This window comes from Cygnus atratus, chromosome 1 (assembly GCF_013377495.2).
Source record: "Cygnus atratus isolate AKBS03 ecotype Queensland, Australia chromosome 1, CAtr_DNAZoo_HiC_assembly, whole genome shotgun sequence".
Classification (NCBI taxonomy): Eukaryota; Metazoa; Chordata; class Aves; order Anseriformes; family Anatidae; genus Cygnus; species Cygnus atratus.
In genome coordinates, this window is record NC_066362.1 from 208,701,179 (window position 1) to 208,728,986 (window position 27,808).

The 27,808-nt window shown below is 61.2% G+C and overlaps 3 protein-coding genes across 12 annotated transcripts; 1 reads left to right on the forward strand and 2 right to left on the reverse strand.

Moving 5' to 3' along the window:
* Window positions 1–3,497: 3,497 nt before the first annotated feature.
* Window positions 3,498–5,785, reverse strand: LOC118259775 (FH2 domain-containing protein 1-like). Its single transcript, XM_035569538.1, has 6 exons — window positions 5,765–5,785; window positions 4,365–4,426; window positions 4,009–4,111; window positions 3,862–3,947; window positions 3,689–3,789; window positions 3,498–3,622 (listed from the first exon to the last, which is right to left on the reverse strand). The coding sequence occupies exons 1-6, from the start codon at window positions 5,783–5,785 to the stop codon at window positions 3,498–3,500; spliced, it is 498 nt and encodes a 165-aa protein (XP_035425431.1).
* On the reverse strand, window positions 5,449–11,940 carry ARFIP2 (ADP ribosylation factor interacting protein 2). Of its 3 annotated transcripts, none has more exons than XM_035569577.2 (8): window positions 11,838–11,940; window positions 11,166–11,273; window positions 10,917–11,025; window positions 8,507–8,622; window positions 8,171–8,392; window positions 7,672–7,829; window positions 7,409–7,583; window positions 5,449–7,063 (listed from the first exon to the last, which is right to left on the reverse strand). In XM_035569577.2, exons 2-8 carry the CDS (start codon window positions 11,262–11,264, stop codon window positions 6,908–6,910), a joined length of 1,035 nt encoding a protein of 344 aa, XP_035425470.1. In that variant the 5' UTR covers window positions 11,265–11,273; window positions 11,838–11,940; the 3' UTR covers window positions 5,449–6,907. The 3 variants fall into 3 exon arrangements, with proteins under 3 accessions (XP_035425470.1, XP_035425472.1, XP_035425471.1); XM_035569579.2 differs by lacking the exon at window positions 11,838–11,940 and adding an exon at window positions 9,417–9,527 and having other exon boundaries at window positions 11,166–11,366; XM_035569578.2 differs by lacking the exon at window positions 11,838–11,940 and having other exon boundaries at window positions 6,920–7,063; window positions 7,467–7,583; window positions 11,166–11,366.
* A 7-nt stretch (window positions 11,941–11,947) lies between these two features.
* TIMM10B (translocase of inner mitochondrial membrane 10B) lies at window positions 11,948–27,529 on the forward strand. 8 transcript variants are annotated; one of them, XR_007707727.1, is made up of 4 exons: window positions 11,958–12,063; window positions 23,216–23,387; window positions 24,552–24,701; window positions 26,508–27,529. XR_007707727.1 is itself a non-coding variant. In XM_035569580.2 (3 exons), the coding sequence occupies exons 1-3, from the start codon at window positions 12,025–12,027 to the stop codon at window positions 12,649–12,651; spliced, it is 378 nt and encodes a 125-aa protein (XP_035425473.1). In that variant the 5' UTR covers window positions 12,018–12,024; the 3' UTR covers window positions 12,652–13,094. The 8 variants fall into 8 exon arrangements, 1 of the variants encoding a protein (XP_035425473.1); XR_004782104.2 differs by having other exon boundaries at window positions 11,962–12,063; window positions 24,508–24,701; window positions 26,508–27,528; XR_007707729.1 differs by lacking the exons at window positions 24,552–24,701; window positions 26,508–27,529 and adding an exon at window positions 23,760–24,042 and having other exon boundaries at window positions 11,948–12,063.
* Window positions 27,530–27,808: the final 279 nt, after the last annotated feature.

The following is a 27,808-nucleotide window of genomic DNA, read 5'->3' on the forward strand; positions in this document are numbered from 1 at the left end:
CACCCCGAGGGCCTTGGGCAGGTGGGAAGAAGGGGCCGACAGGAACGGCATGATGTTCGGTAGGGACTAGTGCCAAGTCCTGCTTCAGGAAGGACACAGCCCTGCAACAGCACCGGCCAGGACTGCCCAGCTGGGAAAACAGCCCTGGGGAAAATGTCCTGGGGGGTCTTCGTGGGCAGCAGGCAGGACAAGGAGCCGCAGGACACCCTGGCAGCAGGGAGAGCCTGGCAGCACCCAGCCTGTGGGCACAGGGGCACAGAGAGGCCAGGGGGGATCAGCCCCCTCTCCACTTGGCACCTGTTAAACCACATCTGGACGCTGCTGTGAGTTTTGGGCCCACAGCACATGAAAGACCTCAACAAACTGCCCCAAGTTCAGGGGGGAAGGCATGGGGATGGTCATGAGCTGAACCTGTCTAAACATCAGGAAGCACTTCTCTACTGAGGAGGCGATGGAGCCCTGGCCTGTGGGGTCTCCTGCCTTGGAGATCTTCACAAGCCACCTTGAAATGGTCCTGGGCAGCCTGCTCTAGGCGGCTCTGCTCGAGCAGGGGTTGGGCCAGATGACCATCAGAGGTCCCTGCCAACCTCAACCATTCTGTCATTCTGTGATGCTGTGAGCACTTGCCCTGCAAGGAGGGAGCTGAGGAGAGACTGAGGCTTGCTCAGCCTTTAGGAGAGAAGCTTCCAACACAGCAGCAACCTGATGGCTCCGACAAGGAGGTTACTGAGGAGTCAGAGCCAGGCTCTGCAGCGTGGTGCAGGCTGGAGAGCCCGCAGACAGAGGCAGAAAAGCAAGTTTTGGGCTGGATCTTGGGAAAGGCTTTCCCCACGAGGAGTGTCCGGGAGTGAAGCAGGTTGCCCAGCGAGGCTGTGCAGCCTCCATCTGCGCAGGTTTTCAAGACGCTGCTGGATAAAGCCATGAGCAGCCTGGTCTGACCCCACAGCTGCCCCTGCAGGCGGTTGGAGCAAAGCCCTCCCGAGGTCTCCAAGCCCCCCGCACTGGTACCCTGCCCAGGCTCCAGCTGCCTCCGGCCCCCGCCCGGCCCCTGCACCCTTTCCCTCCGGCCACCTCCGAGCGCTGCTGGGGGTCCCCGCGTGCCCCCCCCCCTCCCCCCCCGCAGCCGGGGCAGCAGCGGGGGGGCGGGAGGGGGCAGACGGCAGCGGCTGGGGCGGGACGGGGGGGGCGCCCCCAGCTGCCCCGCACGGCCTGGCACGGCCGGGGCACAACAAAGGGCGCAGTGAGCGGGGGAGCGCAGCTGGGCCGGGGGGGCGCTGCCGGGCGCGCGGAAAGCCCGCGGGGCTGCGCCGCTGTGACAGCGGCCGGGGGGGGGGCCGGCAGCGGGCGATGGGGCTGGGGGAGAGCGGGGGGGGTGTCCCACAACGTTTATTGGCACTCGGAGAACAGACGCGCGCACGGGGAAGGATAAAACCCGGTCGGCTCGAGACAGACGCCGGCAGCCCTCGGCTCCCGCCAGGCCCTCAGCTGGGGGGGGCCCCGCGCGCCCCCCCCGGCCGCCAGGCGCCGCAGGAAGCCGAGCAGCGCCGAGCCCTCGGAGGGAGGAGCGCGGGCCGGGCCGGGGGCGCCGGGCCCCTTCCGCTGGAAGAGCCCGGCCAGGCCGAAGAGGGGTGCGGGGGCTGGGGCGGGCGGCTCGGGCGGCCGGGGCTCGGGGCCCCCCCGCGGCTCGGGCAGCGCGGGCAGCGCGGGGGCCGTGTGGCGCCGCTGCAGGGCCGGGGGCCCGGCGAAGGGCGGCGGCAGGGCGGGGAGCAGGCGGGGGCCGCCCGGCTCCGCGTCCCGCGCCGAGCAGGAGGCGACGGAGCGGCGCTTCTGCCGCTGGAGCTCCAGCTGCTGCCGCCGCCGCCGCGCCTGCTCCCGCGCCCGGTTCTCCTGCGGGGGCGCGGCGGCGTCAGGGCGCGGCGGGGGCCGGGGGGGCGCGGCGCGGGGCGGGCGGGGCGGGCCGGTACCTGCACGGCGCCGAGGAAGCGCCCCGCGAAGCCGTGCAGCACGGCGCACAGCTCCTGCAGCCCGCCCGGCGCCGCCTCCTCGCAGTAGAAGTCGAGCGCGGCGGCCGCGGTGCGGTGCAGCCGCTCCATCGCCGCCCGCGTCCCGCGCAGCTCCTCCTCGGCCGCCCGCAGGAACGGCGGCAGCCGCGGCCCCAGCCCCGCCGCGCCCAGGCTCCGCGCCCCGGCCAGGCGCCCCGCCAGCCGCCGCAGCTCCCCCTCCACCTCCGCCTGCTCGATCCTGCGGGGCGCGGGACGCCCGTGGCACGGCCCCGCCTCGCCCGGTGCCAGCCCCACGCGGGCCGCGCCCGTCCCGCGGCAGGGCCCACGCGTGTCCCGGGAACCCCTTACCGCGAGGCCGGGCCCACGTGCGGCAGCTTGCTCGGGAAGTCCAGCAGGCTCCTCTGCATCCTCGCCGCCTCCTGCGGGGCACGGCAGACAGTGTGGCCCCCGCAGCACCGGGACAGCCGGGGGCACCCCCACCGCCAGGCAGAGCCGCAGCCCCACGGAGCAGAGCAGTGGCTGCCCACTTCCCCGTGGGGCTAGTGGCCAGAGCAGGGCGCACACCCCCCAGGGCCCCAGGCAGATGCAACACGAGGATGGTGCGGGCACGACCTGTTAACACCTGCACTGAAAGCAACTCATGCAAGTAGTAGATATGTTTGGAAAGGACAGCATACCCTTAAGGGTACAAAGGGATTTGGGGGGATACGTAGCAGCAGTGACAGGACGGTCCACACCTGGCCACAGAAGAACAGACCAATGCCAAGGGACAGCACGGAAGTAGAGGGGTGCAAGCATGCTACTGGCAGAGGCAAGGGTGGCAGTGGCTCTACATGGACAGAACTAGGGAGTGCATAAGCTAAAACACGTACTGGAGCTAAAGCACGTGCTGGAGCACATCTGCCAGGAAAACAGCCTCCTCCACATGTGCGGGCCGGGCGTATCCTGGCCAGGGCGGCATGGGAACGACCTTGGGCATGGCAGGGGAAGGAGTGGGAGGCTGCAAGCACACAGCGCAGCATGTGGGGACACTGTGCCCCTACTCCCGCTGCACCTCATGGCAGCCTGAGATGGAGCTGAGGCAGCACACATTGCTGCTGCCCAAGGTGGCACACGAGAAGTGCAGATGCCACTGCTGGGGTGGTGGGGTTTGGACAGCAGGTCTGAGGAGAGCAGAAGAGCAGTGCAAGCAGTGAGATCATGCCTATGGCAGCCAGGCCTGGAGTTGCTCCAAGGGCCAGGGAGAGGAGCAAGGGGTGCGAGGACCCCTCAGCAGGGAGAAGCTCTCGGTATGAACCCAGTGCTCTGCCATGAACAAGCCCATCACCTCTAAGCCCTTCCCCAGGAGCAGCGTGCCCAAGCTCACCATGGCCACGAAGTGCAGCAGGTCCATGCCTGGCTCATTGGCCTTGGTGTCAGGCAGCTTCAGCAGCGAGGCGATGCGGAAGCCAACAGCGCTGCCGGCGTAGCCGCCCTGGGGTGGGAGCATGGCAGTCACCACGGCCCTGCAGAGCGCAGGGTGGGAGAGCGCCCGCAGTGCCAGCTCACCGAGTTGAGGTGGTTGCCCGTGCTGAGGATGAGGTGGAGGATGGTGTGCAGCTCCTCACACTCCAACAGCTCTGGGGAGGGGGCAAAGGGTGAGCGGGGCACAGGACAGTGCTCCCACACCCCATGACACGACTCACCCGTGGCGGCATCCGTCAGGGTCTGGATGGAGCCGCGCAGGGCGCTCAGCCGGGGGAAGAACTCCTCCTGCAGCACGAGCAGCTCCAGGCGCTGGGTGTAGCTGGGGGCAAGGGCAGGGTGAACGGGGTGAGGACATGGCCCCCCCAGCGCGTGGGGCCCCCCCGGCTCCCACCTGGGCACCTCCGTGAGCAGCATCATGAAGAGCTCAGGGTCGGGGAGCTGCCAGGGGCTGCCGGAGAAGGCGCGCAGCCGCGCCACCTGTGGGCAGAGGGGGCATCAGGTGGGGGGCGCCGGGGGCCCCCTGCTCCCCAGCCCTCACCTCTGCGGCACCAGGCAGCAGCCGGGACAGCTCCAGCAGCTTCTCGGCCCCGTAGGGCGCACCGATGCCCTCCTGGATGTCCCGCACGATCTGGCGCACCGGCCTGGGGGGGGGGAGCGCATCAGCCACGGGCTGCTGCCCCCCGGGACCCGGACCCCCCCCCGCTCCCGCCGGGGGGCCCCAGGGAGCAGATAGCCCCGTGTGCCGTGCCCCTGCTCTCCCCCACGCGTGGGCCCGGGGCGGCCACTCCCGCCCCCCCGCCCAGCCGCGCGATGGCCCCGAAGGGGCGCAGGTGCCGCCCGCGCTCCGTGTGCGGGACCGGGGCTGCCCGGGGGGGCGGCGGGGGCTCCGCTCACCGCTTGAGCTGCTTGAGGAAGACGCCGAGGGCGAGGCTCCGCTTGGGCTCCAGCAGCGCTGCCTGCGGGGCGCGGCGCGGTCAGGGCGGGCGGGGGCGCGACCGGCGGGGACCGGGGAGGGGACGGGACGGGACCCTCACCGCGGGCGGCGGGCGCTGCCCCGGGGCCGCCCCGCGGGGCTCCCGGAACAGCAGCCGCAGGCGGGGCAGGTCCAGCGGAGGCGGGGGGGGCCGCGGCGCCCACACCGAGCGGCGCCCCCGCACCCGCGCCGCGGGCAGCGGCTCCCAGTGCAGCGCCCGCAGCCGCTCGCCCCGCGCGGCCGCCGGCGGGGAGGGCAGCGCGGGGGGCGGCGGGGGAGGCGGCGGTGGCGGCGGCGGCTCGGGGCGGCGGGGGGAGCCCATGGCCGGCGCCGGGGGGAGGCACGGCCGCCCCGCCGCTCTTACGGCCCGGCACGGCCCCGCCCGGCCCCGCCCCGCCGGGGGGCCGCGGGTGCCGGCCCCGGCCCCGGCCCCGACGGCACGGCGCGGCTCGGCACGGCCCCGGGAGGAGCTGCTCCTGGCCGAAGCCGCCTCGGCCGCCGCCCGCCGGCCCCGTCCGGGGGTGCCCTGCTCCGCAGCCGCAGAAAGCACCGGGAGCCGCCGGGGGCCGGGGGAGCGCACGGCGCGGAGCTCCCGGCGGAACGGGACCTCTGCCGTCCCCGCCTCCGCCCGCAGGACGGGAGCTGCCGTCACCAGCCCCGGGCCGGTCCCTGGAGGAGGGCGAGAGCGGCGGCGGGCGGGCGGGCGGGGAGAGGGACCGACCCCCGGGCCCTGCTCCCGAGGGCCAAGAGGCACCCGGGAGCCCTCAGGGTGAGCGCGAGGCCCCCACGATCCCAGCTCGGGCCTGGGGGCAGCGTGACCCCCGATGCTGCTGTGCCCCCGAAGACCCTCTGCTCAAGCCCCACAGAAGCGGCAGTGGGACACAAGCTGCAGCCTGCAGGAGAACCGGCCACTGCCATCGGGAACTGCTGGCAGCCCGGGGAACCCCCAGGACCAGCCTCCAGCCTGGGAGCTGTGCCCACAGCACCACACGTACAGGCGAGCTGTATCATTATATTCTGTAGTTTTATTCTGATCCGTACCGTTTTATTCTGATTCGTACCATTTTCTTCTGGAGTCTTACAGAAGTGGAGAGGGAAAGGGGGGCAGACCTTCACCAGGAAAGGGGGGGTTGTCAAGATCCAGACATTAAATTACCAGGAATTAAATTAGCAAGAAAAACAAACTGTCTTGTCTCAGGAGAAAGTGCCCAAGTGCTGCATGTGGCCAGGGCGAGAAGCAACACTCAGCTGGAGCGGGACGAGCTCTCCCAGGCGTGGGACGCCGGCCGGAGCCCCAGCTCTGCTGCGCATAGAAACGCACCTGCGTCACACACACGGACATGCACATGCACCGGCCCTAGGACGTGGCCGCCCTTTGGTCCTTGGTTCAAGTCCTCGCCGCCCCTCAGTGGCAGCCAGGTCCCTGTGGGTGCTGGGGGAGCGGGGCTGCCTGGCTGGCCCCGAGCAGAGCGGGGTGGGAGCACATCCACGGCTCCTCGGGACAGCAGCACCCAGTGGCCGTGAACACCCCATCCCCCGTCTGCCCACGGAGCTGACGCGCAGGGCCCTGGCCAAGGGAAAAGCAGGGATGGGCGCCGTGGCATGGGAGGCAGCCCGGCACAAGCGGCCCCACCATGCAGGGGAGTGTAGTGTGCGGCCGGGAGCACCAGCCAGGTCGGGGGGAGTGCAAGAGCAGCTGCCTGGGAACACCAGGGATCAGCCAGGAGAGACAGGGCAAGCCCAGAGCTGGGGGGGGGACAGCAGGAGCCCTGGCCACCTGCCGCAGTGGGGCTTGGACCCCCGGCCACCCCTCTCAGGGACTGGGAGGGGACTGGGAGTGCCAATGCGGCCCCTCTGCAGCTTCGTCTTCATTTCAAAATAAACTTTTTTTTTTTTGCGAGGGGGCAGTGGTGTGCCTGGCCTGGCCCTGCAGAACCTGGCTCAGGGCAGCAGGGGAGGCCAGCGGGGGAAGCAGCAGGGACACGTGGAGCCCACGCACCCTCCTGCCCCGTGGGGAGGCAATGGGAAGCTGCAGTGAATCCCATCCCATCCTGCAAAGGTGCCTAGTGGGGTCTGAGCGTCCCACCCAGGGGAGGTGGGAGCTGTGGCCCTGTGGGGGGCTGGAGAGGGTGCCCACCATCCCGCCAAGGGCTCTGCGCTGGGGAGGGAGCACGGGGCCAGGTAGGACAGGACTCTGCCCCAGGGGGAGGCGCAGGCCAGGGGAGCCCTGTCCTCTCCAGGCTCCTCTCCCCAGGCAGGGGCAGCGACCCACTCAGAGCCCCTGCCCGCACCCCACCAGGCTCCTGCCCTGTCGGCGCCCCCGGCTGCAGTCGCAGCAGGGCCGAGGCCGCGTCCCCCGCTCACCACTCGTGCACGCGGTCTGGCCCTGCACCAGCAGTCAGAGGTCTGAGTTCAGGTCCATGGCTTCCCCGGCCAGAGCACAAGGTGGGGCAGGCTGGGGGGCTCACTGCTCCTCCAGCCAGGAGGGCTTCTCAGCACCAGGGGTCTTCAGCTTGATGTTGAACTGCTTGAGGGTCTGCTCCAACTGCTGCTGGTTCCCAGCAAAGTAGGCAGAGATGGCGTTGTGAAAGAGCAGAAGCTGCTTGTGCATCACCTTGATCTGGGGAGAGCAGGAGTCAGTGTGCATCCTCCCAGACCCACTGCCCAGCACCCAGGGATGGTGGGAAGGGGCCAGGGCGTGACCTGCCCAGCACAGGGGGGTATGGGACGGGACCAGAGCTGCTGCCGCCAGCCAGAAAGCAGCTGCCTGCAGTGGGCAAAAGGCAGGCGGACGGACAGGCGCTCACCTGCCCTTCCCCTCACGGCTCCCAGCCGCTGCATGGGCACTGCCCATCTGAAGATGCACCTCGGGCACACGGCGGTGAGGCCGCGCAGCCCACGAGACAGGGCCAAGGGACACGCGTGCGCAGCACAGTCCCATCTGGCACCCTGCGGCCCTCCCCACCTTGTTCTCCTCCAAGAACTTGAGCTTGATGGCCACATCAGCACGCAGCTTTTCATACTTGTCCTTGTGGCTCTGAAACTGGCTCTGGGCTGCGTCCAGCCGGCACAGGGTGCTGGCATCCCGGGGACCCATGCTCAGCTCCTCCAGGTCCGTGCGGTAGGCGTCATACTCCAGCCTGCACAGGGGCAGCAACAGTCAGAGCTGCACAGTGGCCCCTCCGGCCACCTGCAGCAACCCAGCCCTGGTCCGTGCTGCTGTCCTACCTGGCTGTCTCGTACTGCTTGACCGTCATGAGCGTGTCCTCCATGGTCTTGTTCACCAGCGTGTTGATGCTGGAGACAAAGAAGTTGACGGCTCCCAGTAGTGTTTCTCCATTCTTGCAGAGCAGTTTCTGTGTCTCCGCATTGTAACCAAACTCCTCCTGGGGCAGAGAGGAGGATGAGTCAGGGTCTGCAGCAACACAGCTTGCTGTGCCCCTGCCCTCCTCCCACGTGCCCAGAACCAGCTTGGCCCTGGCCGCACCAAGGAAGGGCTGTCACAAAGTCCTGCACCTCTTCCCAGCCCCGTGGCATTCACCAAGCGCAGCTGCCCTCAGCCGCCTCCTGCTTTCCCCATGTGCCTGGGGGTGCTGTCCAGCAGAGCGCTGCCCAGGCTGTGCTGCCGACCCCGAGGTCACTCTGGGTCTCTCGGTCTCCTTCCCAGACACAGCAGACCACAGCACCAGCAGAGACAAGGCATGCACCACCACCCCAGCGGGCATACCTGCAGCTCAGGAGACTTCTGGCTGAGGTCCGCAAAGGCATCCCCCAGGGCATGCTGTGTCTGCACCAGGCTGTAGAAGTGGTTGGTGAGAGCCCGCGCAAGCTGCAGCACGCACTCGTACTTGCGCTTTGTCTCCCGAAGCAGCTCGATCTGCGTCTCCAGCTCCAAGTCCACCGTGCGGGAGCCCCGGCCAAACCTCTCCGAGATGAGCTGCTTGGTGCACTGCACGCAGAGGGAGTGGGTGTCAGGGCCCCGTCCCTCCACCCCTGTAGGTCTGCTGCACGGAGAGGCCTGGCCTAGCCCACCCCCTGCCGCGTGGCCGGGTCCCCCGCTCACCTTGTACGTGTTGATGCCCCACTTCTTGACAATGTCAAACTTCTCCACAGCGATACCACGGACGACCTCCTCCCCTCCAACTGGCGGGCTGGGATGGGGCTGGTGCAGCCCAGAGCCTGGAACAGACAGCGCGCTGGTGGGGCTCAGCGCGGGATGCAGCCGCAGGCCTGGCTGCCCGCTCCCAACCATGGCTGGCACCGAGGCTGCTCCCAGGGGTGGCACCGTGCTCCCTGCGGGGCTGCACCGGGGCCTGACAAAGCACAAGCGAAGAGAACTCAGGTATGAGCAGCACCTGGCGCTGCACAGCCCACACCAGGCGCCTCACCCCACACGGGGCAGGGCAGGCGATGGCTTTCCCCTGCCAGCTGGGCACCGTTACTGGCACTGCCAGAGCCCGCAGTGCCACACGCCTTCTAATCCGCCCGCAGGCACCTCAAGTACACAGCAGAGAACCTGGTGCCCAAAGCTCTTCCAGACAGGTCCCAACACAGGCTCCAGCGCCAGCAGCAGTGGCTGCTGCTCAGATGGGGTGTGCTGTCCGCACCCATCCACCTGCAGCGCTGCTGGTGGGACCAGCCCTGGCACTCCTCATGCCCCCAGGCACAGCGCAGGTGGAGGTGAGACCAGGAGACCGCAGCAGGCGCACGGTGCCTCCCGCAGCCAGGCACAGCTCGGCATCACCACCCAGCCACCGGGCTTCAGCAGCACCACCTGTGCCCCCAGCACCAGGACCGCGGCCAGGCACAGCTGCTGGGGGTGGCGTGTGCTGGGGACGCTCCCCACCACGGCAGGGGAAGGAGTGAGCTCTGAGGAACCCCAGAGCGCATCAGATGCCCCACGCCTCAGGCCCAAGGCGGGAAGACCCCAAAGGCCACGTGGTGCCACAGTTGGGCCTGGGTAGCCACAGTACCTGCTGAAGCACCAGCCTGGCTGGCCATCCTGCTGGCGGCAGATGCACTGGGGGAGACGGATGGTCCTCGGGGTGAGTGAGGTTGGACAAGACAGCCTGGAAATGGAGGGGCTGGCAGGAGGTGAGCAGGGAGGGAAGAGGTGGGATGGTGCGAAGGGCACGAGAGCAGGAACAGCCAGAACAGAGGATGAGTGTGCAGGGAGGACGGCAGCAGGGGAGCAGATGAAAGTGTGATGTGAAATCAGAACACACAGCTGGCTGCCAGACAGACAGCACCGCACCAGAGGTGCCCAGGCTCCTCTCCCGCTCCCTCCCCGCCCCTTGGCACATCCCTGTGCCACTGAGCTGAGAGCTGGGACAGGCCAGGGCTGACAGACATGGGGACGGCAACCACTGCACACGTTCTCCCTGCTGCAGCGGCCTGTCAGCAAAATCCCACGTCCCCTCCGTCTGTGCCAATTCACCTGTTCAGCCTGGCACAGCACGGAGGAGCCCGTAGTCAAGCCATCTGTTTGCTGAGGAAGGGATGCATCAGCCAAGAGCTGGGACACAGAGACTCATGCGAAATGGGGACAGGGCGAGAGTGGTCGCTGGGACCAGCCAGCACTTTCCCTGGCTGCAGGTATGTGGCACCAGCGGCAACCCGGCCCCCCACAGGCACTGCCCCAGGTGGTGCAAGGTGCTCGCAGCCAGGCTCTGCCATCGGAAGCACCCACGACCCCCAGGCTGGTGTCAGCCACAAGAGGCATCAACCGCAGAGCCTGGGGCTCAGTCACCCTGCCCTGTCCCCCCCCGCCTGCAGGGAACCCCTTGTCCCTCAGGCACAGCCACCACAAGCCCACGCCAGCACTGTGCACTTCCAGGACCTGGGAGGAGCTGTGACACCAGGCTCTTCCCCACCACCAGCAGAACTCCCGAGAGCTGAGCCCACGTGCCACGAGCTGCAGCCCGGTGCTAGGGGAACCTGCCCAGGGGGGCAGAGCCCCCAGCAGGAGCCCCACACCTGCGGAAGAGATGGGCACCAGCGGCCCGGGCCCACGGCACTGCTGTGGCTGCCACGGGCCCGAGAGCAGGGGCTAAGGCTTGGGGCTGGGGCACAGGCTGCTGCTACAGCCTGCCCTGGAGGGGGAGGCAGCAGGCACTTTGTGCCGGTGAGGGACACGACCCCAGCAAGGGGCCCCACAAAACAGCAGCGGGGCCGCAGCAGGGCCACATGCAAGGGCTGCGCTCTGCAGGGCCACGCCACCTCCCAGGGCGGCTGCGGCTTAGAACCGCCTCTGCCTGTGCCCCCGGCCTCCTGTGAGGCCCAGCTGCCCCCGCTGGGCGCCGCACCCCGGGGCAGGACCGGCCTCGACACACGCCCGCCCCCAGCAGCAGGCAGGACAGGCAGGCAGCGCGCTCTGCTCTGCACCCCCACCAGAGCCCTCCCCTCCGACGCCTGCCAGGCAGCCCACCCCTCTCCCAGCCCTGCCCCGCCTGCCGGCACAAGGCCCAGCCTACCTTTGATCGTGCTGGTGGGGATGATGCCTTCGGCGGTGCCCCCGTAGCCGCCAGACACGATGCTGGTTTCGTTGAGGTTGGGCCCTGACACCATCACCTGCTGCAGGTCCTGGGGGAGCAGAACGGGGTGAGGCGCAGGGACAGGGACAGGGCCTGGCCTCCGCAGACACCGCAGCCCCCACGCGGGGACCTCGGGCCACGCAACCCTCGGCTGCCAGCGGGCCCGGCGCGTCCCCCCCCGGCCCAGACCTGCTCTAAGCCGTCGTCCTCGGGCAGGCTGCCGGCGTCCCCGTTGCTGCCGATGGGGATCTCCATGGTGGCGGCCTTGCTCATGATCCCCTCCGACATCGTCAGGGCCTGCGGGGACACAGAGGCCGCGCTGGGGGCCGAAGGCTCGGGCAGGGCCGGGGCGTCCCAGCCCCGGGTGCCGCGGGGACGGCCCCGCTGGGCTCCGGGCCCCGGGGCGGGGCGGCGGCTGCTGGCCCCGGGCCCGGCGCAGCGCCGGGAGCCACGTCGCGCGGCCGCGGCCGGGCCGGTCGGGCCCGTTGCGCGTGGCACCGCGCCGCCCGTTAGCCGGGGCCGGGCGCGCGGCCCGGGGGCTCCGAGCGGCGGCTCCGGGCCCCGCGGGAGGCAGCGCACCGGGAGCGCGGCACGGCCGGGGCGCGGGGCCCCCCCCGGGCTGCTCCCGCGTCCTGCGGGGGGGCGGCCGGCCCGGGCCGCCTCCGGGCACGGCGGGGCCTCGGGGGGGCGGCCCCGTGTTCCCGCCCGGGGGCGGCAGCGACCGGCGGGACCGCCGCCCGCAGCTCCCGGTGCCCGGCCCCCCCAGTCCGGTCCCGGCCCGGCCCGCTCCCCCCGCCGCCCCCAGCCCCCCCCCCCGGCCCGGTCCGGCCCCAGCCCCCCGCCCCGCCCCTCCCCGCCCACCTGCGCCGCCCCGGCCCCGCCGGGCCCCCCCCGCCGCCTCGGCCCCGCCGCCCCTCTCCGCCTCGGCCCGGCCGCGCCGGAACCGCCGTGACGCCAGGCCCCGCGTGCGGGACGCCGGGACCGGGGCCGGACGTGGCGTCAGGGGGCGGCCCGGGGCGGGCGCGGCCCTCCCGGAAGCGCGGGCGGCATGGAGCCGGCGGCCGAGCAGCAGCAGCAGCTCCGCAGCGTGAGGGGCGGGGGGCGCCGGGCCGGGAGGGGGTGGCCGGGGGGAGCTGGGCCGGGCCGGGGCGGGGCGGGCGGGGATGCCGGGCCGGGGCCGGGCCGGGGCCGGGGCCGGGCCGGGGCCGTGTCCGTGTCCGTCCGCGCTCTCGCTGCAGCGCCGTGTCTCCCGCAGCTGCGGGACTTCCTGCTGGTGTACAACCGCATGACCGAGCTCTGCTTCCGCCGCTGCGTCTCCGACCTCAACCACCGGCTGCTGACCGCGGCGCGAGGTGAGCGGGGGCTGGGGGGCCGGGGCCGGGGCCGGGGCCGGCCCCGCCGCGCCGCCCCGCGCTGAGGCCCGTGCCCGCAGGAGCTGTGCCTGGACCGCTGCGCCGGGAAGCTGGTGCGCTCCAACCACCGCCTCGTGACCGCCTACGTGGCCCTGATGCCCGCCGTCGTGCAGCGCCGCGCCGCCGAGTACCGGGCGCAGGAGGGACCGGCGGCGCCCGCTGCCCCCGCGCCGCCCGACGCCTCCCCTGACGCCTCTCCTCCCGCACCGGCGGCCGCGGCCGGCGGCGGAGCCTCGGCTGGGCCCTCGGGTGCCAGCACGTAGCGGAGCCGCCAGCCCGGCTGCGGCTTCCAGCGGCAGCGGGGGGCCGGGTGGCTGCAGGGGGGCCCTGGGCTCTGTGCTCGCGGTGCGAGATGTAGTTCCTGGGCTGCAGCAGCCCGGGCCCCCACACGGTGTTGGTAGCCCGGGTTTGGAGCAGCAGAGCTGCTCTGTGCTGGGGCCAGGCCTTGCAGATCCATGCCCTCTACCGCATCTACATTGACGGCGAGGTCTGCCTGTCCCCAGGGGCGTCAGGGCAGGGACAGCCCCCTGGCCCTGAAGGTAACGAGAAAGGGGTCTGTGGCAGCCGCCGTTCTGGCCGGGAAGAGCTCCCAGCTGAACTCTCCATTGCCTTAGCAACTCCTGCACTGGGCTCTCACGCTCCAGAACAGGGGTTCCTGTATTTCCAGGAGGCCGTTTCCTGGTACAATTAAACACTCTCTTCATAATTGTCTCACTGCTAATATGTCACAAGGGAACGCAGGTATTGCTCCGCAAACACTCCCCTGCACACTGCATCCTCCTGGGGCACGGGTGCTTTCCCTGGGGCAGGGATTCACGTTGCTCCCTTCTTTTGCCACCCTTCTTTTGTCCACATTGCGGCTCTGGCGTTAGAATAGGCTGCAGGATGTGATGGCGCTGGGACCAGCCCTTTCTCGGGGTGCTGGGGTGCCCACTGCAGCATGGCTGGGCCCAGCCCACAGCCAGGCAGGGCAGCGTTAGAGGTGGCTTAGCCTGGAGAGAGTGGGACCAGTTCCAGCACCCTGCGTGCTGCTACAAGGCTGCTGCCAATTGGAGTTGGCTGCATCCAGGTTATGAGGCTGAGGGTACACAGACGGTTCGTAACAGACGCCTGGGATCAGCACTGCTGCCCACATAACACAGCACTGGCGTGAGCAGTGCAGGCTTCCTGCTCCTGCCTCAGTGGCAGGGTTGGCACAGCACGTGCAGGGGCAGCCTGGGGCCGTCTGGACGTGCCCTGCGGCTGCTGTCCCCAGACTCAGGATGTGTTCGAGGAGCGGCGTGGCCGCGGGCTGCAGGGCCGCACTGCCCTGTGGGGCCGGGCACATCCTTGCTGCAGGAGGTGTCCGCAGAGGCTGAGTGGTGACGTGGGAGTGAGACCTGGTGCTGTGCGAGAGGAGAGGCGGCCCTGGCTGTGCTGGTGGCCCAGGGTTGTGCCTGCCAGCCTGGACAACGCACCCTCACGTGGTTTTACAGCACAGTAATGGCTAAGAAAGCAAAGTGAGTGCTTGATGTGATTTGATTGGCTTTGGGCAAGTTTTTAAGGGGAGCCTGGTCCAACTTGTAGGGCATAGGCCACCAACAGTGGCCGCTGAACTTGCCGATCTATGAGACCTGTACCCCAGTCACTCCTGGAAGCCAAGGAAGAGCATTTATACAGAAGAGAGATTGGGGGAGGCTGGATCGTGCTCACACGGCTCCTTGTGCTCTTCTCTGCTGTCTCCGAGCCTGCCCTGGCCAGCCATCCTGGGGACTTTGCACCAGCTGTTTTCCTGGGGGCACAGACAGGGCCAGGACTTGCAGAATCACAGCATGTTGAAAGCTGTAGGGGCCTCTGGACGTTGTTTGGTCCAATTCTCCTCAAGCAGGGACACCCAGAACTCCCGTCAAACCCATCTTCCCAGATTATGGAATACTGGTGCAGGTGTTTCTGTGATGACGCCTCTGGAGCATGGTTGCTGCCTGCATCTGGGGAAATGTCCCCTAATGCCTGCAGGAGGACTGGGAAGCAGCAGCTTCTCGCACCCTGCTGCTGCACCACGGGGTTTGCTGAGCTCTGGCTTATTGCTCCTCTCGCACCTTGCTAGAAAGCAGGATTTGTGGCACAGTGCTTCTGCAGTTAACTGGCTCTAGGCATAAACATGGAATGTAAAGCCCGCCTTCTGAGTGGGGAAGAAATGCCTTTGAAGGGTGGGTGTGCCACATGTGTGGGCTGGGGGCACACCACCAGCAGGACATCTGCTGGTGAAGGACGTCGGTGCGAGGCCTGCAGTGAGGCGGTGCCGCGGGGGTGGGCTGCTTGGCCGGGGCGAGTGCACCAGGCTGGGCTCTGCGGGCTCGGACTGCAGCTGCACAGATCGTCCCATCCAGGAAGCCCTGGAGAAACAATGGAAAGAAGAATGCGAAGTTTGTGAAGACTAATGATATTTTCCAGAGCGTCTGTTCCGTGTTCTGGAAGGCCTGGTGGAGCCGAGTGCGGGTGGGTGGCAGCTGGTCAGAGCTGCGAGCCTTGTGCTCCCGGCTCTCGCCTGGGACGCACTCCGCTCCTGGCCCGGGAGCACCAGCCGTACCCATGGACTGGTTTCAGGGGTGCAGGGGGCGGAATGCAGCACGGCTCCTGTCCCCCCACAGTGCCTGGGGGAAGCGGCTGCAGCAGGGGGTGCCCCTCACTGCCACAGGCAGGCACCGTGTCCCTGCCCAGCACCAGGCCCCATTCCCAGGCCTGGCAGCATGTCACCCAGCCCCAGCGTAGCCCCAGCTGCCCCCATGGCACCCGAGCACCCCAGTGCAGATGAGGCTGCCCCCAGGGGACAGGGCTCGGGGCACCTGCAGCTGGAGGCTGCACAGGTCTGCCGAAAGCTGCGTCAGTGGCTCCTGGCATGTCCCGGGAGGCGACATCTGCACAGGCCGTCTTTCTCTCCTCTCATCGCAATAGTCCTGTCCTAGGAGCTCACGGCTGCCTCCTGCCCTCGGTGGCCTCATGGCCTCACCAGCAGCAGTGGTTGCAGGCTCTGGAGCTGCTTTCTGGAGTTGCCTGTTGGTGCATCTTCTTGGTTGCTTTTTGTTCCAGACACCTCCCTTCTGTGAGGCTGTCAGTTTGCAGTTTGCATAGGCTGCACTTCCTTTGTTTTCCGTCTCATTTTTCTGAAGTCTGTCCGGAGGCTGCAGGTGATGTGTCACACTGAGTATGTGTGACCACTATAGCGTGGTCACGATTATTTAGTGGCTGGCTGACTGCAAAATGGTAATTATACATTTTCATATAATTATAGAATGGTTTGGGTTGGAAGGCACCTTAAAGATCACCTAATTCCACCCCCCACCACAGGCAGGGACACCTCCCACTAGAACAGGTTGCTCAAAGCTCCATCCAACCTGGCTTTGGGCACTGCCAGAGATGGGGCATCCACAGCTTCTCTGGGCAGCCTGTGGCAATCCCCTAAGATTTTTTCCACGTTGTGAAAAGGTATGAGTTTAGTATATTACCTAGCATATATGTAATTTGTCAAGGAAAGCATTGAGCATTTGTGCCTGGGTGCTTGGGCTGTGCCTTGGTCCTCACCTGCTCCTGGCTGCCAGGGAAGCCCAGTATTGCTGCTCTCTGTGCAGACGCAGCGCCCTGCCTGCCTGCTCAGCACCTCTGGCACTCTGGATTCTCCCACAAAGCTTTTTCAAAACACCCCTTTCATTGTCTTAAACAGAGCCTTCCTCTGCAGCCACGCAGGACATTCCACCGCCACCTTCCTCTCCACAGCTTGAGGCACAATCCAACCTTTGGAATGTTTTTGTCATTTTACAAGAGATTGCCTGTGTTCGCAGGCCTAACTGTGCAAGAGTGTACCCGAAGTGGTCAGGAATGCAAGCCCAGGCTGCGATATGCCGGGCTGCGTCCTGATAAACAGCCCAGCTGAAAAGGGCCTGGGAGTAACCATGGGAGCAGCAGCACGTTGGCTCCTGAGCCAAAGAGCAGCACATCCATTAGCGCCCGCAGGATGAGTGCCCCATGCGTGACACCTCTGGCAGATGGTGCTCAGGGACTGGAGGGCAGTACAGAGAGGACTGGAGGTCTGATGAAACCCTGTTTGGGAACCAAGGGCAGACATACCAAGCATGGACTTGAGCATACTCAGTAGGTTTCGGCCAGGGAGGTTGCTCTAGGCAGTGTCCAGACAAGCATTAACTAGCTCAAAGGATGGAGATTTCCCCTTACTCATCTCCCTGCTGCGACATGTGACCACCCTTATGGTGAAAAAGCTTTTCTTTGGGTCTACCCTTAATATGGAAAAGCTTTTCTTTGGGTCTAGCAGCAATTTTCCATGTTCCGATTCGTGTCCGTGGCTTCTCATCCTGCCACCAGGCATTCTTCATCACTGTCTGGCCAAATTACAGCAGGATTGTTTCTTGTCCCCACACGGCTCCTCCAGCCTGCGCTGTGCAAGATGTCCTGGCTGCCGCTGCACCGGAGCAGAGCCGGAGCCACCGGCCAGGACACAGATGGTGGATGGATGCCGGGGGGCTGTGAGGGGTGGCGGGGTCGGTGCCCCTAGGGCACACGGCAAAGCCGGGGTTGTTGTGTCTGTGCCTCAGGCAGCCGTGCCATGGCAGCATGGCAAGCACAATGCCCTGTCCTGCGGGTACATCTCGTCTGTGTCCGTGGAGGCGTGTGCCATCCCGTGGCGCCTCAGCATCTCCCGGTGCGGGCAATGGAAGCCTGAGCTGAGAGCGCTGGGCACTGCTGGGGACACAGCAGCACGGTGCTGAAGGTGGGCAGCCGGGCACCGCTGTGCCCCCGGCCCCTTGCAGCGCTCTGCGGGGGTCCTGGCCCCAGGAGCACCAGGAGCTGGTGCCTGGGCTCGGTCAAGGCTGGTCCCAGTGTCTGTCCCTGAGGGACGCTGCCACCTGTGAGACTGTCGTGCTGACCACTACCCTCTGACCCACGGGCTAGACAATTTTCCACCTATGTTCTTCTTATCAAGCTCGTATTACATCCATCTGTCTGCCAGATGCCACAAGGACAGGAAAAGCATTGCTAAAATGAAGGTAAATGATATCTATCACACTCCTTCCCGCTCTGAATGCTGTTGTCTCCCTGAACAAGCTGTCCAGGGAGATGAACAGCTTCACTGAGTACTTCTTGAACCAGACCCGGTGTCTTTGTATTCAATAGGCTCAGCTAGATTTCTTTTTTTTCTTTTTTTTTCATTAATTCATAGGTTTTCTTTTTGAATCAGAGCAAATTTTCATCATGGCACCTGCAGCAAGGTTGTCCAGGCTGTAGCTGGACTTTTCATGAAAACCATTGTTTGTTCTCAACTTGCCCATGACGAGCTCCACTTGAAGCCTTTTAACTCCTGTGTGGAAAGAGCAAATATTTGACTCCTCTCCACCCTCTCTCTTGTTCCTTCCTGGCTTTAGAGACCTCTTTGATCTTTACTGTGTTGATTAAATGAGTCACATGCATTTGCAAGTTGTTCCTCGGATTCTTATTTTGTTTTTATGTGTGGCCTGACATCTTCTGGTACTTTCCATTTTCCTTACTTGGATTCAACTTCAGTTTCTTGAAAGATGCCTCCTTGACCAGAGCCGCTCCTCCGCTTTCAGCCATTTCTTCTGTGTCTTCTCAGGTCTCTGCCTGGAGCCTCCACTGTTACTGTCTGGAAGGATTTAACTCTTATTTTGCCCTGTGAGCATTTGTTTAAGACTAGATTCCTCATTTGTGCATTGTTCCCTTTCTTGAACCAGATCCCAAGATAGATGTTTGACATATGCATTCACGTGGGGGCCACTGGCTTTGCCAGGAGTTACTACAGTGTTGGCAAAGTGAGCACCTTGGATTGGAAATAACAATTGAATGTTATTACATATGTTTGGCTTAATCAGATTGCTCAAAATGCTCTGCAATCTATACAGCCAGATATCTTGTCTGGGCCATGTTTCTGAATTATCATTAGCACTCAGCTAACCATTACTCTGTGAACTGCAGCACATAGATTTGGGGTACGTAAAATTATAGTATCTCTGGCAGCTCATATTATTAGCATTCCATGTAAGATTCCAGAGTTCCAGACTATCAAAAATATCTTTTGTAATTGCTGATTCATTACTACAGGTCCATGAGGTTTCCAGGTCAGAATCACTGCAAGCTCATGCTCTGTTGTTATATTTAAATTGGAACTGCACTTGGGTGCGATTGTAATGCGGAATGTAATTACAATTCCTTGCCCTCTCCAGCCAGGTTGAGTTTGTGCCCTGGGGCATTCTAATGCACCATGGGGCTTTGTAATACAGATGTGCCCTGAAAGGTTGTCATCGATAATTTGGAGGTGCTGGAGAGTAATGTGACAAATGAGGCTGATACTGAGATGCTTTGGGAACAGGTTCTGCCACCCAGGTTCAGCATCTAATGATAGAGGGTGGTGTAAGCACAGCAATCTGACTTGTTACCCACTTGAGAAACTACTCACAAATGCGATTGCAATACCATCCCTGGTACAAGGAAGTGAGCATTATGCCAATTAATAGATATGACCCAATAATTACATATATATATATATATATATATGCACACATATAGGTATATAAATAATTATGAAACAGAAAGGAAATTAAAGGCGTTTTCCTCAAGAACCCTTCTTAACCCTGGGATTCTTGGTTGCCCAAGACACTGTTTCCTGCTTGGCTTCCTGTCAAATGGCCAAACAAGCAATCAGGATGACAAACAAGGTAAGGCCAAGGAAGTTAATTTGTGTTCCTGGTTGCCAGTGTTGCAGCTGGGGGTAACCTCAAAGAAAACACAGAAACTGCTTAATTCCCTTTGGATATTAGATAGTTTGGATATCCACTGCTCAGAAGTGAGATGTTTGTTACCCTGGTGGCTGGGCACCTTCCACATGGCACTTTGCAGGGGTATTGGTGACGTGCAAGAAAAACTTCCTTTTTGCAGATAATTAACCTCGGAGGTTGGTCCAATAGATATTTGATTATTATCGCATATGTCTGAAGTAACACCGCAGTGCTATGACAAGCTTTCCAGATCGGATGAGTGGCCAGGATCTGTTGATTGTTTAAAGCAGCAACTGCATCATCAGGGTCATGTCGTCACCTGTGGCACAGATGCGGGCTGAGGCTTTGGGCTCCCTGGTCTGACTGTGAATGCATTGCTGAGCTTTAGGATTTCCCTTCCAGCATTCCATAGCACCATTGCACTGGTGATGACAGAGGATGAGGAAAACCCACCTAATTCCATCTCTGTATAACTTTATTTTAAAATGTGATATGACTGAATCTCAGAGGGTAAAGGTAGGTGTGTAAATCATTGTTCTAATCCTCAAATGTTGTATTTTGCACTAGCTTGTGGGCACATATAGGCCAAACCTAAACTGCTAATAGTCTCTACCTCTATTAAAATATACTCCCATTTATTGGAAGTTCAGGATAGGGCTCCTATAAAATGTATTTTGGGGCTGCAACTGTTGAGGTTCAGGCTGGATATCAGGAAGAGGTTCTTCACTGAGAGGGCGATCACACACTGGAACAGGCTCCCCAGGGACATAGTCACGGCACCAAGCCTGTTGGAGTTCAAGAAGCTTTTGGACTGTGCTCTTAGTCATATGGTCTGAATTTTTGGGCAGACCTGTGTGGTGCCAGGAGTTGGACTCGATGATCCTTGTGGGTCCCTTCCAACTTGGGATATTCTATGATTCTGTGATTCTAGATATTCACTATCCCTCAGGTTGGTCCACTGCCACCCAGCCAAAAATTTGGCTTGGGCTTCTGCATAAAATGGGCAGCTAGTTACAAAGTCTAGGCATTGTGCTTTAGAAATGGGCTACCCTTGAAGGCCAAATAGTTGATACAGGTCCAGCCACCCATCTGTCATGTAGCTAACCCAGCATAGGGTCACAGAATCACCTAGGTTGGAAAAGACCCTTCAAGATTGCGGTCAGACCATCAACCTGACCTGTTGAGTCCCATCACCAAACCATGTCCCTCAGAGGGTCACGCAGCTCTTAAATGCCTCCAGGGGTGGGGACTCCACCACTGCCCTGGGCAGCCCGTTCCAGTGCTTGACCACTGTGAAGAAATTCTTCCTCCCATCCAATCTAAACCTCCCTGGCTCAACTTGAGACTGAGCATCACATGATCAGAGATGTGGAGAGGACATATATGTGGAAGAATTAAATCTCTGCTAGTAAATGTGTGCTTGCAGCCCAGAAAGCCAACCTTATCGTGGGCTTCATCAAAAGAAGCCATCGCCAGCAGGTCAAGGAAGGTGATTGACCCCTCTGCTCTTGTGAGACCTCACCTGGAGCCCTGCATTCACCTCTGGGGCTCCCTGCACAAGAAGGACATGGACATGTTAAAACAAATCCAGAGGAGGCCACAAAGATGATCAAGGGGCTGGCGCGCCTCTCCTACAAAGGCTATGGGAGTTGGGGTTGTTCTGCCTGGAGAAGAGAAGGCTCCGGGGTGACCTTATAACAGCCTTCTAATACCTAAAGGAGGTGCCAGGAAAGCTGGGGAGGGACTCTGTCAGGGAGTGTAGTGATAGGAGAAGGGGGAATGGCTTTAAACTAAAAGGGGATAGATTTAGATTAGAAATTAGGAAGAAGTTCTTCCCTCTGAGGGCGGTGAGGCCCTACCCAGAGGAGCTGGGGTGCCCCATCCCTGGCAGTGCCCAAGGCTGGGCTGGATGGGGCTGGGGGCAGCCTGGGCTGGGGGCAGGGGGCTCTGACCAGGGCAGGGGGGTTGGAATTAGATGATATTTAAGGATCCCTCCAACCCAAACGATTCTATGATTCTATTTCTAGATTGTTTAAACAAGCTATCTACTTCATGGTTCCAACTGCATCTCATATCTTTGCCCTTCATGCGTGCTGATACACACGTCGTTCAGAGAGGATTCCCGCTATCCTGCTCCTCTTGAGCTGTTACAGCTTTTATCACAATTCTTTTCTGCAGACTTCCCTTCCTTTGGTCTTCCACCTCCAGTCCCCAGCACAAACAGCCGCAGCCGTGCCTCACAGGGCCCCATCTGAGCTGACTGCCCAGCCCTGGGTGTCGGATGTGCTGCCAGGGGGCCGCAGCAGGGCCTCCTGCTCCTTTGGCCCCGTCGGACGTCGGACCCAGGCTGCGGACCCGTTTGGGGCATGTCGCCCATGCAGGGGGTGCCTTGCCCCCACCTGCCATGCTGGGCACCAGAAGCCTCCGAGCTGCGGGGTGCAGCCGGTGTGCCCCAAGCCCTGGGGACAGGAACAGGGCCCCGGCTCTGGGGGTGCACCCCGCGCGGTGGGCTCAGCTCCCAGCTGGCCCTGAGCAGCCAGCAGTGGATTTTCCCCGGGTGAGCGCCGTGCCCGGGAGCCTTGCGCCCTGCTGACCTGAACTGTGTGGAGTGCGTCAGGCCTCGTTGGGAACCCACTGCCGCAGTCCCCTCTGATAGCCTTTTTCTGCAAGTCCAGTACACAGGCTAAAGGTGGCCCTGGTACTATTGGGCCCATGGCCTGGTACTCTGAAACTCTCGGTATTAAAAAATTAAGGTCTTCTTTGTGAGTCACTGTCCATTCCCAAGCAGCATGCGCTTCTTCAACAGATCACGTCAGGGTTAGGCAGTTCTACAGCCCCCAGGATATGGGCTTGCCGGAATCCTGGCATTCAAAAGTCTCAGCAGAGCCCTTTATTGCAGGGTGAGCCACCTCGGCTATTTGCTATAAGGTATCAGGGGAACACACCACCTCACCTGTCAGCTTGTCTAGCGATGCCCAAATACCAAATTGAAACCCTCCTCCCCCAGAGCATACATATTCTGAAGTCTCCCTCTCTGAGACCAGAAGAGTACGCTCTTGTTCTGGTGTTTGTGAAGCCGGGGTCTGAGGATGGCTTCTAGCCTCTGACGTGGCTCTGAATACGACCACGGCAGTCAAAGGCAGCTGCTCGTGCCTCTGACCCTTGGCTCACTGCTCGGCGGCTTACAGCAAAGTGCCTTCAGCTGCCAGTGCCTCTGTGAGAAGCCCAGCGCAGGGCCCCTTGCTGTCTTTTGCTTTACATCTGGAAATCCCTTGCCACTTCTACAATCCTGCTCACGAGGTCTCCCACTCAAGACAGTTTTCAACAATCCATTTCCTCTCCCCTTGGTGTCTCCCATCCCTTATTCTCTGGGCATTTTTACTGGTCTCCTACAGCCTTCTCCCAGGCATCTGTGACCTGTGTATTTCTAGGAGCCCACTCCTGAAACCAGTTGTAGTGTCACAACCTGTAGGGGATACCCAGCCCACAAGTACGTAAGGATTGTGACCGTGGGTCATGGGATTTTAACAGCTACAAGGACACAGAGGTTTTTTTCCTTGATTGTAAATTAATACTAGCAAAGCAAGTCCTTACTCATGATTACTCACTTACACACTTACCATATACATTATGTCAGGTGTTACCAGTGCTATGTGCCTCAGACTGCCCAGGAACAGGGCTGGTTGACAGTGGAAATCTCCTGTAGATGATTGGGGTCAGAGGATCTGGAGGCAGCCAGGCATCCCCACAAGGCTCGGTCTGCCCAGGGGCCTTGCGCAGGGAAAACCACCCCAGGCAGGAGAGTGCTGCTCCTGTGTCTGTGGCATAGAGGTGCAAGGGGCACAGGGCACCAGGGCCTGGAGCAGCTGTGGCTGACATCTGCTCTCGTTCTTTCCATGGTTTATTTGTTCTGCACTCATCAAGGACACCCTGGGCTTCCAGCTGGCCAGGGTGCCCCGGGTTCCCTGCTGAGGAGACATCTTCTTCCTCTCCTGGTGTGTTTCCATTATGACTGTGTTGCCTTTATGCCTGCCCTGTCACACAGTGGGATTCGCCTCCTCTGAGTTGTGCTGCACCTACAGAAAGCTTCATGTATGTCGACCGTGCACCAGACAGCACCAGCCCAAGGAGCGCCACAGCTGAGCGCCACCCAGCCTGGGGTGCAGCCTCCTCCAGGGTTGGTTTCCCAGCTGGCATCTGAAGGGGAAATTTGGGAGGTAAGTGCTCAGCAGTGGTGCTTCATGGTCAAGGGATTACCCAGCACAGAGGGCAAGGAGGCCCAGCTGCAGATGGGGGTCTCTCTGGGAGCTGGCGTGCCAGGGGTGGAACGACCCCACTGAGGGTTTCAGCTTTGTCCTGCAGCAACACAAGTGCTGGGGGCTGCCTGCGGGGCTGGGGCCAAACTCAGCCAGTCTGAAGTGCTCCGTGCTGAGCTGCCGCTCTCAGGGTCGATGCTGCCACTGCTGTGTGTGGGAATATGCTTGTGTGCGGCCTTATGGACCCCCCTGGCAGTGTGAGGGTCCTGTCTCATGCATCATCCATTAAATCTCTTTGTGTTCAAGCACAAATGAGTGTTTATTTGTCTCCAGGGTGCAATAGCAATTCCCTGACACCCCTCTCCAGATTCAGCACATGGGGGCCCATTCCCAGGCGCACACAGTTTTTGGGGCTGGCAGTGGTGACAGCAGGGCTGCAGTGAGGAGCCTGGTGCCAGATACCAGAGAAAGCAGGCAAGCGACATGCTCAGCCTGGCCAGGACCCCTACATGGGAGATGGGCTGAAATGAAGCCAGCGTGCTTTCTTCTACTGCAGCAAATATTTGGGTTTTATATGGGGAGACTGGAAGCAGTTATAAAGGAAAAACATAAAAATAAAGTAACATAAACTTACAATAGGTTTGACGTCAGTCTCCAGTTCTGGCCATGACTAAGTAAACTTTGATGCATTTTCTGAATTCTTAATGATCAAGTATTAGTTTAACTTATCGCTTAGTGCAACAGAGCAGAAAACTTCCTGGGTTTTAGACTCGTGCTCACTCCCGAGCCCCACTGGCTCTCCTGCAGCTGCCTGAGCCACCTCAGTGCCTCCGCGCTGCAGTGCTGCCAGGAGCCACTCAGGGCAGGGAGGCTGCAGGGACAGCTTTGACAAAAACAGGGGAACTCAGCCCACTCGGTATGTTTATCTGTTCTTTCAAGTAGTCATAAACACTCTAAATAGCACATCGGGAGCAGCTTTTGGCTCTGTGCACCATTTGCCTCTGCGTTTACTAACACTGTGCAGACTGAGTGCATGCATATCAAAACATGGGTTTTGTTAATAGATGGCTCTTTTATAAAGGGTGTTCATGCAGGGATGTGTGGAAGCAGTGTCTGCTCCTCTAGGGGTATTCGGGCACAGGCCGTTTTCAAGGCCATGCTGGACAACGGGAAAGGGAAGAAGCCATGAACAAGAACATACAGGACATCAGCCCTGACCAGCAAATGATAAGGAAGGCGGTGATGGGAACCAGACCTGGGCAGTCACACTAATTGGTGAGGGCACGTGAGAGTGTGAGAATGTTTATTCCAGCAAAGTTACCTGATCAAGGACCTTCTCAACAGGGAAACTAAGGGAAAAAAGGGGAAGGCAGAAACAGGAAACTAAAAGAAAAGGGAGAAGCAGCAGCTGCGTCCCCCGGTTTGGGCAAGGACCACAGCTCCCCCGGCACTGTGCTGGACCCCAGTGGCCAGGCAGGACTGTACTGAATAGCACTGATCTGTATCGGACTCCAGTGACTATGCAAGACTGTCCTGGTTGGCACTGGTCCATCCTGGCCCCAGCAGCTGGCTGGACTGTACAGAGCAGATGGAGGCAGTGGCTATGTTCCTGCCAGCCCTTGCAGTTTGGGCATCCGTCAGTCTTATTCCCTCCCCTGTTCCTCAGAGTTAGGTAAAAACTTTAAGCATGGACATGGGCTTTTCGTCCCTGGGAAGGGAAGGCATCACTGCAGTGCAGTTCCTCTTTGGCATGCAGTTACCTTGGATTTCCCATCTGTTGCATTTCAGGAACTAAGCTGTTGCAGATGCCGAAAATAATTCGTAGTTACTCCTTGTCACGGCACAGCAGCCCCTCTGATATTTTCCAGTGGTCTTTGCTCCCAGAACAGCCTGCTGCCAGATTACAGCCCCAGCAAATGCTCAGAACTTTTGCCCCCCTTCCTCTCCACTGCATTTCATGCCCCTTGCCTGCTCATGGCCACGGCTCCAGCAGGAGCTGCACCAGCACAGCTCCAGGAGCAGAGCATGGTGGGAGCTGCCCCACAGGCTTCTCCTCTGCCATGCCAGCTGTAAGGCCCTGGGCACACTGTCATGTTTTCCCTTGACCTCATGGTCCTCTCGTAGCTGGGTGATGCTCTGCCTGGGAGCAGCTCCATCAGGCTCCTGCTTTGCTCCCCTCAACACCCCCTTTGCCTCCACCCACTGCTGCTCATCTCACCAAGCCCAGCCGCCTCTGCTTCCTCTGCAGTGGTGCAAAGCCCTCCTGGGCTGGAAGGACATGTGGCAGCCAGGTAGGTGTGGGGGCAGCCACATGCTCAGCAAGCTGCCCCCATGGTGTGCACTGAGCCGTTGCCTCTGCAGAAACATCCATCTCACCCTGCTCTGCCGGACTTGCTGTGTCCCACAGTGCCAGAAAATAGAAAGTACTCATTTTTCAGAGATGAATGTAAGACTTGAAGACCAGACTTGAAAATACGTCAGAGTAAGTTAAACATGATACTAGCCCATACCTAGCGGTACAGTGCTTTTATGAGTGTTCTGCAGTATGCTCCCTAGACTCTTGGCATATTTCAGCCCCTGAGCCACATGAACTTGCTTCTGTGAACCCACCTACACCAGGGCTTCCATGAGGTCTAACAAAACCTTTCTCTCTCGTCCCCCTTTCCTATCAAAAATCCTGCCTCTACCCTATACTGGTGCAGCACCTCTGGCCTGTGGGCTCCCTGTGCCTCACACCTCGTCAGCCCACGGCCAAGAGGCTGCAGGAAGTTCCACTCCACAGAGCGTCATACCACATGAACCACAGCTGCCCTGGGACACGTGCCCATTGCAGGAGTGCAGGCATCACAGCAGCGCCCAGGTGCTCAGCCCTCAGCTGGTAGGGAGCTGGAAGCATCTTTCCCCAAGTGAGCTTTCAGGATTTGGTTTTGTGGTTTCCTCACCTGAGGGACAGAGGTGCTGAGAAGCCCAAGGCTATTTGCAAGTCCATGGGAATGTTAGAGTCTGACCTTGGTAGGACTATGCTTTATCCAGCATCAGGCCTCCTTAAATCTAGGGTCATTCTTCCTTTCTGCCTTCCAGAAGCTGATTTTCTACCCAAAGGTGAGCTGTCCAGTAAGCTGTCTGAGATGCTGCCCTGTGCGGTGCTGAGCAGCAAAGCCTGTGTTGCTGTGCCACGTCAGTGCTGCATCTGCTGCCCAGTACTGTTGTGCACAGTGTCCAGCAGCTGCAGTCTTGTGCTGCAGGCTCAGCAGCGACTGGAGCATGGAGCTGGAGAAGGATGTGGAGGACAAGGAGCTGCTGACTCCTGAGTTGCAACCCCCAGAAATGGGCTGGTGGCCTGGGGCCTGTCCCAGAAGGACTGCAGCAGGTGCTGGCTGCCAGTGCAAGGCTGGGGGCAGCGCTGCCACAGCAAACAGGATGCACCCTTCATGCACAGAGGGCACTAGAACGGGGCTGAAGAGAGCAGCAGGACTGGAGTCCCACAGCAGAGCCCGGCAGGCTCCCGCAGCCACATTTTTGTTGAAGTACTACAGCAAGGACTGTGGCATGTCCTTTAAAAGGTTTCCTTACTGCACAGCACTCTGAGGAAGGTAAGCTTGGAAGAGGAGACAACGTTGCCCTTCCTGCTGGTCAAAAAGCAGACCAAGGACTGGAAAAAAAGAAAACATCTTGGAGGACAAACCAGAACATTGTTGCAGTCCATTCATTGACCTGGAAGAGGGTCAGAGAGCAGCAGCAAGGGTGGTAAACACCCTAGCACAAGCAAGCAGGATGCAAAGACTTGGCTGGAAAAGATGCTTGTTCTGTTCCTGCCCCGGATTCCTGGTCTGACCCACAGCCGAATGGGGCAGCACTTGCTTCTTCAGTCAGTCCCAGAGCAAGGCTTTAACAAAAACTGCTTTGTGCAAAGCAAATTACATAGGCCTCTTTATTTCAAAGAATTGTTATATTCCAGTGAGCGTTTAGCATCCTTCTAAGTTTCTTGTTCTTCTTTGCTTGCCAAGAATATACAGTTTCACAATCAAACAAGCTGAAAAAAAAAATCCCAAGTTTCTCGTGTCTGAAAATTTCCTCCTGCATAATTTTAATGCAGGTTCTCTTCAGCTGTGGAAAATTCACCTTTTTTTGCAGTGTCAATTACAGCTGTTGCTGGCTGCCCCATCCTCTGCTTACCCATGCAGATTGCAGCTAGAGTGCAGTCACCAGCCCCACAGCAGCCCCTATCCAGGTAATCTTGCTTAAAACAATGCTTTATCTGCAGCACTTTTTGTGCTAAAAAATATGGATTAAAGTGTTCCAGGCAATCCAGTGATAATTTAGAATCATAGAATATCCTGAGTTGGAAAGGACCCACAAGGACCATAGAGTCCAGCTTCTGG